A 9068-nucleotide genomic window follows, 5' to 3' on the forward strand; every position below is an offset into this window, starting at 1 on the left:
AAATAGAAATACCATATGATCCAGTAATCCCACTCCTAGGCATATATCCTAGAGAAATAAGAGCCATCACACGAATAGACATATGCACAGCCATGTTCATTGCAGCATTGTTTACAATAGCAAAAAGATGGAAACAACCTAGATGCACATCAATAGATGAATGTATAAACAAATTATGGTACATACACACAATGGAGTACTACCTAACGACAAAGAACAATGATGAATCTGCGAAGCATCTCACAACATGGATGAATCTGGAGGGCATTGTGCTGCGTGAAATCAGTCAGTCACAAAAAGACAAATATGGTATGAGACCACTACTATAAAAACTCATGAAAAGGTCTACACACAAAAAGAAACAATCTTTGATGTTTACAAGGGAGGGGAGGGGTGTGGATGGAAAAACACTAAATAGACAATAGATAAGTGGTAACTTTGGTGAAGGGTAAGACAGTACATAATACTAGGGAAGGCAGCATAACTTGTACAAGGCAAGGTCATGTAAGCTCCATAGCCACATCCAGACCCCCTGAGGGATCGAATTACTGGGCTGTGGGCTGTGGGCACCGTGATCTCGGGGAACATCTAGCTCAACTGGCATAACATAGTTTATAAAGAAAACGTTCTACATTCTACTTTGGTGAGTAGCGTCTGGGGTCTTAAAAGCCTGTGAGTGGCCATCTAAGATACTTCACTGGTCTCACCGCTTTGAGAGCAAGGGAGAATGAAGAAAATTAAAGACACAAGGGAAAGATTAGTCCAAAGGACTAATGGACCACAACTACCATGGCCTCCACCAGACTGAGTGCAGTACAACTAAATGTACTGGCTACCATTGCCGACTGCTCTGACAGGGATCACAGTAGAGGGTCCTGGAAAGAGCTGGAGAAAAATGTAGAACAAAAATTCTAACTCACAAAAAAGGACTAGACTTACTGGCCTGACGGAGACTGGAGAAACCCCCAGAGTATGGCCCCCGGACACCCTTTGAGCTCAGTAATGAACTCACTCCTGAGGTTCACCCTTCAGCCAAAGATTAGACAGGCCCATGAAACAAAAGGAGACTAAAGGGGCACACCAGCCCGGAGGCAAGGACGAGAAGGTAGGAGAGGACATGAAAGCTGGTAATAGGGAACCCAAGGCTGAGAAGGGAGAGTGTTGACATGTCGTGGAGTTGTTAACCAACATCATAAAACAATATCGTGTACTGTTTAATGAGAAGCTAGTTTGTTCTGTAAACCTTCACCTAAAGTACAATTTTAAAAAAGGGGAGGGGGAAGCTTGTAAGCCATCATCTAAGATATTCCATTGGTCTCACCCCATCTGCAGCAAGGCAGAATGAAGAAAATCAAAGACACAAGGGAAAGATTAGTCCGAAAGACTGATGGACCACAACTACCATGGCCTCTACCAGACTGAGTCCAACACAACTAGATGGTGTCCCGCCACTACCACCGACTGCTCTGACAGGGATTCACAATAGAGGGTCCCAGACAGAGCTGGAGAAAAATGTAGAATAAAATTCTAACTCACCAAAAAATAAATAAATAAAAAAAAAATAAGACCAGACTTACTGGTCTGACAGAAACCGGAGAACCCCTGAGAATATGGACCCTGGACACCCTTACAGCTCAGTAATGAAGTCACTCCTGAGGTTTACCCTTCAGCCAAAAATTAGACAGGCCCATAAAACAAAATAAGTCTAAAGCAGCACACCAGCCCAGGGGCAAGGATTAGAAGGCAGGAGGGGACAGGAAAGCTGGTAATAGGGAACTCAAGGGCGAGAAGGTAGAGTGTTGACATGTCATGGGATTGGTAACCAATGTCACGAAACTATATATACTAATTGTTTAATGAGAAGCTAGTTTGTTCTGTAAACCTTCATCTAAAGTACAATAATTAAATAAATTAAAAAAGACTTTCAAGATTCAGGATTTTATCCTTGTCTTGGACTTTCATCAGTTTGACTATGATGTGTGTAGGTTCAGAGCTCTTTGAGTTTGTCCTGCTTGGAGTTTCTTGAGCTTCTTGGATGTGTGGATTAATGTTTGTCATCATTTGTGGTTATCTGGGTGTAGTTCTTATTAAAGTTCTCTAAGGGGCATAGACCTTGCCTTATCTCTCTCCCTGGGGCCCATCACACCTCTCATAACAGGAGCTCCATAAATGATTATTGAACTTTCTGCTCAATGCCCCAGGCTTGTCTATATCTTGCAACTGTCACCTGCGTGAGAAATTTCCTCTATAAATAGGAAGTTTCTGTTTCAGGTATAGTTTGCCTTTGATATTTACACCCACCTTTTACCTTACCCAGGCCTCAAACTTAGAAACTTGAATTAGAGTTGGTATTCAAATCCTTAGCCACAGCTCAAGGCCGACAACCCGTGTAAGAACCCAGTTAGCCACGTGAAGTTTTTTTGTTTTTTTTCTTCGATTGTCTAGCTGCTGTCACATCATTTGCTAGGGGATTCTTGATGAGATTTTACTTGTCCTTCCATGCTGTTCTTTGCATGGTTCCCTTGTTTCTTTTTGTGATCAAGTTCAAGATGGCTCAGCGGTGCTTCCAAAATGAGTATTTTGATGGTTTGCTTCATACTTGCAAACCTTGCCACCTTCGATGCTCTAATACCCCTCCTCTAAGCTGTCAGCGTTATTGTAATGCAAGTAAGTAGTATTTCTTGAACAATTTTTCATTTCTATGAAGTATTCTTTCTATAGTGACTATCGTATTTATCCAAAGAATAAACGTTGCAGGGAAGATGGTGAGATTTTTCTGAATCAAAAAAGAAAGGAAAAAAGGCAGTAATTTAAATGCCTACAGGAACAAAGTAATTATTCAGAACTGAACTCACTTTTATTCAGCACTGCTAGCAACATAGATTTTTATCAGCTCTCCTAACTGTTATTTAGAATTTAAAAGCCAATGCTGATCAACTAGGGGAACTGCATGACAAATGATCTATAACTGCTGTGAATACTGTTATCTGACGTTCTTTTGATAAAGGTATGACTAATTCAGCGAAAGGAGCAAATGTGATTCTCTGGACCTGTCTGGGCCTGTGCTTGATAGTTTCTTTGGCCGTTTTCGTGCTAATGTTCTTGCTAAAGAAGATGAGTGGTGAACTATTAAAGGACAAATGTAAAAACACAGGTTGGTTTGATGATGAATATTTGAAGTCTGTTTCCAAGGGGTGGCCATTGTGAGTTTCAGTTCTTTTTAACATCGAGTATTTCACTCAGTTAGAGCCCTTTAAAGTGAGTTAGAGGACAGTTGTGTTAAATGAACTTACTGGTAGAAGTGAGCTGTCTTCATTCTGGTCTTGATAACTCCTCTGCAGGTGTCCTACAATGTCAGCCTTCCCCCAAATTCTTTCTTTGATAATTACTCTATTAAAGTACCCAGGCTTCCTCAGGAAATAGCCGGGTCTTTGACTAAAATCAGCGCATTGATTAAGTACCATGTTATCAGAAACTGTTAGCCGGGCCGCTCCCATCAGGAACAGTATATTTGGCATGATTCGTGGCCGTGTTTTAAACACAGATTTAAGTGTCGTTTCTTTGGGTGAACAGCTTAGCAGTGAAAAATGCTAGAAATGAATCACCAGTTGTTCCTGGATGATTTGAACAATCATCTCAAATATAATTGCCTTGATTAGGCAGTGGAGACCTAGTCCCAGAGAAACGAACGTTCTACTTAAGGGCTTCTTAAGATAAAAATATTTCTGCAGCCTGTGCTCTGATTGCAAACACTTAACTAGCCATTGCCCTATTTCCTTATGTATTTATTCTCCATGTATAATGTGTAAAATATACACCTCAGTTGCTTTCTAATGCAACAGGGAGAGGTACATGGCTGTTCTGCATTTACCACATTTACTCATTTTTCTTGCCTTGCCTGGGGTCTGACAGACAGGTGGGGAGTGGCTTTAAGTGCGATTTTTTAGAAGATGGAATTATACTGCACAATGTCTAGAAAGTAGTAAAATTGATCTTCACAGGTGTATAATGGTGGATATAGTGGAGACTCCTTCTTTATGTGATCACAAGAGATTCATTAAAAAAAATTTTCATCTGCTGCAAAATGCTCTGTAAGAGAAGCATGTTTACTTTTGCCCACAGGCTGATTTTCAGTGCTGTGACATATGGTAATTTCTGTCATTTTCAAGAGTGTAAGATAGGCTCAAAAGCTCAAATGCCTGCAAGGGCCAAGTGGGTAACAAATGAGCAGTGGGCTAGGTGGAGTCTTCAGGAGTAGAGGAGACACGCCCCGCCTGAAGGTGACAGCTGCTACCAGCTTCAGCTGAGGGTTTCCATGTAGGGATGCTGGCTTCATGTTGCCACATTTTGTTGTCTAGATTTGCATGTAAAATCTCTTGAGTTTTAAATGTGGACGGACATTAAAAATAAAACCAAAACACTTAAGAGCACTGTATGACCCAAACCATGAATGTCTTCAAACAAAATGTGGCCTGTAGTCAGTGAGCTGGTGACTTCTAGTGCAGCACACACTCATTCTTCTCGTATGAAAACATCTGTCTTGCATTGCTTTTGAGTCCTGTGTACCGCTAAGACTGTCATGACCACACTCCCTGGGAAGCACAGGTTAATGCTTCTGTTTTTGCATAATCAGGACCAGCTCTCCAGGATGTGGCTAACGTTGACCTGGACAACAGCAAGCCTAGTGTTGAAATTGTCCTTCCGAGAAGCCTGGGGTACACCATAGAAGAATGCACCTGTGAAGACTGTGTCAAGAGCAAACCAAAGGTCGATTCTGACCATTTCTTCCCCCTGCCAACCATGGAGGAAGGCGCAGCTATTCTTGTCACCACAAAAACAAGTGACCACAGCAATAGCCTGCCAGGTGCTGCAAGTGTCATCCACCACCACCACCAGTTGCCATAGTCAACCCCGACCCCACGTGGGTCAGAGCAGAATGGTGCTCCATAGGGTTTTCAATGGCTGTGACCTTTCAGAAGTAGATCGCTGGGCCCTTCTTTTGAGACCCCTCTCGGTGGGCATGAACCTCCAAACTTTCGGTTAGCTGCCGAGTGCGTTAATCATTTGCACCACCCAGGAATTCGGCAAGTGCACAGGGATACAGAAATGAATTTCTATGAGATAATTAACCATTTTGACTGGTGTAGAGATGTCAGAAGGAAAGGCTGATGCAGCAGATCTCTTTAGGATGACTATAGTTATCAGTTGTGGACATAGCTTCTCGGTCTCTCATTCTGGAAACTCTTTATGTCAGACATATTTCTCTACTTTATTGTTGGAGTGTTTAACTGTGGACACGTCCTTGGTTTCTTGATTAAATTCCTGACTTGCTAAAAAAATTACTGCATTGTGTAGATCCGAGTCACCCGTTTCTGTGGCTACACCACTTTTCTCCTGTACAGGCACATATACATCTCAGGGCAGATTGGATTTTTCTCTTTATTGTTAAAGGAAAGCAAGGTTATCCTGTGTACTGATGTATACACAGACGCTCAGTCAGCCACACTAATTCAGTGTGCATGCACGAGTGGTTCCTGACCCTTTGAGCTTCCAAATAAATGTCGAATTGCAAACTGTGATAAAGACGTACTAGGTACTGTTTTCAGACCCAAATGCAGATGTGTAATCGTAATCATAGCTAACACTTATACGGAGTCCTGGAGGTGCAGTGGTTAAGAGCCCGGCTGCTAACCAAAAGGTCGGCAGTTCGAATCCACCAACTGCTCCTTGCAAACAGTATGGGGCAGTTCTACCTTGTCCTATATGGTCATTGTGAGTTGGAATTGACTCGATGGCAACGAGTTTGGTTTTTTTTTAAAACGTGCCAGGCACTGTTCTAAGAGCCTACATGCACTAGCTGATTTAATGCACACAACAAACTAAAAGGTTGGTGAACTATTATTATACTCATTTTACAAATGATGACAGAACATGAGGTAGAGCAAGGTAACATAGCCAGCAAGTGGCAGAGCTAGGATTTAAACCCAGATAGGCTGATCTATTCCTTTTTCCTCTTCATATCAATTTAATTCCATTCCTGAGTCCCCCATTTCTTTGGGTTATAATCTTAGTCATTGCTGGGGAGGGTTTCCTCCCTGGGGTCTTATGAAAAGGCAAGGCAACAGGGGATGCCCTCTGGTCATTTAACTTTGGTCATTATTAAGATGCCCACGGACACCATGGCACAGATCCTCAAGATCTTGGGGCTCTGTGACTTTCCTGCTAGGTTTGGGATATGGAGAACATCGGTGGGAACTTTTTGCTTGTTTGACTCCATTCAAGACCCTTCAGGAGACAATATAGTATAGTGGTTAAGGGACTAGCTCTTGGAGGCAGACTGCCTGGGTTTGAATCCTGGCTCTGTTACTAGGAAGCTGCAGATCTTGGTTGACTATTCATATGGTTGTTTCAAGGATGGTTGTTAGTTGCTGTCCAGTCAGCGCCGACTCATAGCAACCTTACAGGAATTAATACACATAGGTGGTTTCAAAACCTGTCTGGTTCCTAAGCACTGTTGTTAGTTGCTATTACTGTTACCACTGTTATCAGTCCCTTGGAGCTCTGGTCTTTCTCTGAGGGTAAGCACACACACCTTTCCTGTTACATGGCCTCAGAAAGTTGTCCGTAGCTTCTCACAGGCCCTCCTTCTCCTCCCACCCTCACCTCCTAGCACAATCTCCTCAATGAATTTGTTGTGGTTGGGTGCTGTTGAGTCGATTTTTGACTCATAGCGACCCCATGTGACAGAGCAGACCTGCCCCATACGGTTTTCTAGGCTATAATCTTCATGGGAGCAGATTGCTGGGTCTTTCTCCTGGGGAGCAGCTGGGTGGGTACAAACTGCCAACTTTTCCGTTAGCAGCCGAGCGCTTAACCATTGAGCTACCAGGGCTCCTCCCCAATGAGTTTAGATATTTCAAAAGCCGAGAAGACCTGTTGACTTTAGGCTTTTGATTCTTGGTCTTCCAGGTTAAAATCCCAGGAAGAAGGAATTACCTTTAAAGCGGGTGGCTGGTGGTAGAAAATGTAAGAAGAACAAACACAAATTACTATTTCAATAAACTATCCTGCCTGAAGTGCTATGAAGAAAAGGTACAGGGTGCTATGAGAAGGTACAACACATGATCCTCACGACAACTCCATGAAGCAGGTACGCTGTGCCCTGCCAAAGGTCACGGGGGTAGCGAGATGTAAACTAGGCTATTTGGGGGAGGATTCAGACACACCTACTGTTTACCTGGAATGACAAATTAATAACAACTTTATAATTTTGAAAAAAGGAAGAACAATCTCACCACCCTAACACAAGTTTTCTCATTTGCCCTATTTTTTTTTTTTTTTAATTTACAATGTTTACAATCTTCAGGGTGTATTTATATACATTGTTAGATTGGATATGCTATTGTTTTCAAACAGATAAAATACAGTAATTTTTTTTTCATTTGCCATATTTTGACACAATTGTAATCATGGTGTACAGACCATTTTGCCTAGGGCGTTTTTAATGCATCATCACTGGAATTTCCCCATGCCTCCACAGTAGTCTTTTAGTTAGCATTTTCAACAACTGCAAGAGATTCCTATGTGATGGGCCAAGATTTCCTTCCTTGTTCTTTTGTGGTCAGGATTTGGATGCTTTCCACTTTTTCATTACTGTAAGTAATGCCGCAGCACATTCTTCTCCAAAGAGCTCTTGGCTGTTACTGAGTCGTTTCCTTAAAGATAAATTCCCGGGGGTGGAGATCACCTGGTGAGAGGCAAGGTAGCAAAAAGAGTATGCGGCTGTGGAGTAACGCAGAGCTGGCCTGGGATTCTGGCTCCATTTCCTGGTGGGGCTTGGTCCTCAATTCAGTGTTTTCAACGGTGGATCAAGACTTGTAAGTGGAACAATCGATCAATATTAAAAAAAAAAAAAAAAGGAAGAAAATAGAAGAGGATCCATTACATACAGAATTGTTTTGTTAAACTTCTATTTATATGTATGCATGGAGCCCTGGTGGCACAGTGGTTAAAAGCTTGCCTGCTAACCAAAAGGTCAGGCAGTTCAAATCCACCAGCCACTCACCCCTATGGGACAGTTCTACTCTGTCCTGTAGGATTGCTAAGAGTTGGAACCAACTCGACAGCACCTAATAATAACAACACTGGGTTGTGATGTCAAATGTATGTTTTTACTCTGGGTTGTGGGCAAAATAAGTTGGGAAAATACTCCTTTAGCCTTTCTGGGTCCCCCTTCTTGAGTCTGTAAAATGGGGCAATAACCTGGACTTCATAGGGTTGCTGTGAACATATAACATATGTGTTTATACTCAATCCATTCACCTTCATCTCCACTGCCACACCCTAGCCCCGGCACTATTATCTCTTGCCTTGCATGGACAATTGCAATAGCTCCCTAACCAGCTGTCTCTTCTCCACCCTGTCCCACTGCAATTCATTCTCATCACAGGAAGAGCCAGCGTCTTAACACCTCAGATAGTGTCACTCCTCTTCTTAAATTCTTGCAGTGACTTCCCACTGGAGTTAGTAAGAGAGGTCCAAGCTTCTTACCACTTCCTGAAAGGCCCTCAGGGCCTGGCCCTGCCTCTTCAGCCTCCTGTCACCACCGTCTCCCACACACCTCTGGGTCCAGTCAGCCACTCCACGCAGGGCCTTTGCACTTGCTGTTCCTTCTGGAATGCCTTTGCTGCGGATCTTCCGGGCCTGCTCCCTCTCATCACCCAGGTCTTGGCTCAAAAAGTCGCCCATGCTTCCCGCTCCCAAACTCTGGCCCATTACTTGTTTTCTTCTTCCCGTCTTAGCCCTTATCTCTCTCTGGCACGATGTTGTCTTATCACTCGTGATCTTGTTAAGTTTCTGGCACCTGACAGAGGTGTGAGCCCCAAGAGGTCGGGGGCCCGGCCTGACCGGTACACACCACATCCTCTTGCTCCAGAGGCGCTCGGTGAGTCAGGGAGAGCGATGCCGATCCACAGGGGTCTCCGGCTGCCGCTGCGCGGCTCGGGCGCCCGCGTTTACATTCCGGGTCGGAGGGCGGGGCCGCGGCGGCGGCGCTTTACTTCCGGGGC

The 9068-nt window shown here is 43.6% G+C and overlaps 1 protein-coding gene and 1 long non-coding RNA gene across 2 annotated transcripts; one reads left to right on the top strand and one right to left on the bottom strand.

The window, feature by feature from the left end:
* Positions 1 to 2477: 2477 nt before the first annotated feature.
* On the top strand, positions 2478 to 6662 carry TNFRSF17 (TNF receptor superfamily member 17). The gene is made up of 3 exons (XM_023728361.1): positions 2478 to 2667; positions 3008 to 3154; positions 4634 to 6662. Exons 1-3 carry the CDS (start codon positions 2478 to 2480, stop codon positions 4903 to 4905), a joined length of 609 nt encoding a protein of 202 aa, XP_023584129.1. The 3' UTR covers positions 4906 to 6662.
* Positions 6663 to 7326: 664 nt separating this feature from the next.
* Positions 7327 to 8995, bottom strand: LOC111820009 (uncharacterized). The gene is made up of 2 exons (XR_002823570.1): positions 8551 to 8995; positions 7327 to 7874 (listed from the first exon to the last, which is right to left on the bottom strand). It is a non-coding gene; the product is annotated as an uncharacterized LOC111820009 (long non-coding RNA).
* Positions 8996 to 9068: the final 73 nt, after the last annotated feature.

Source organism: Trichechus manatus, unplaced genomic scaffold, assembly GCF_000243295.1.
Source record: "Trichechus manatus latirostris isolate Lorelei unplaced genomic scaffold, TriManLat1.0 scaffold00024, whole genome shotgun sequence".
Lineage (NCBI taxonomy): Eukaryota > Metazoa > Chordata > Mammalia > Sirenia > Trichechidae > Trichechus > Trichechus manatus.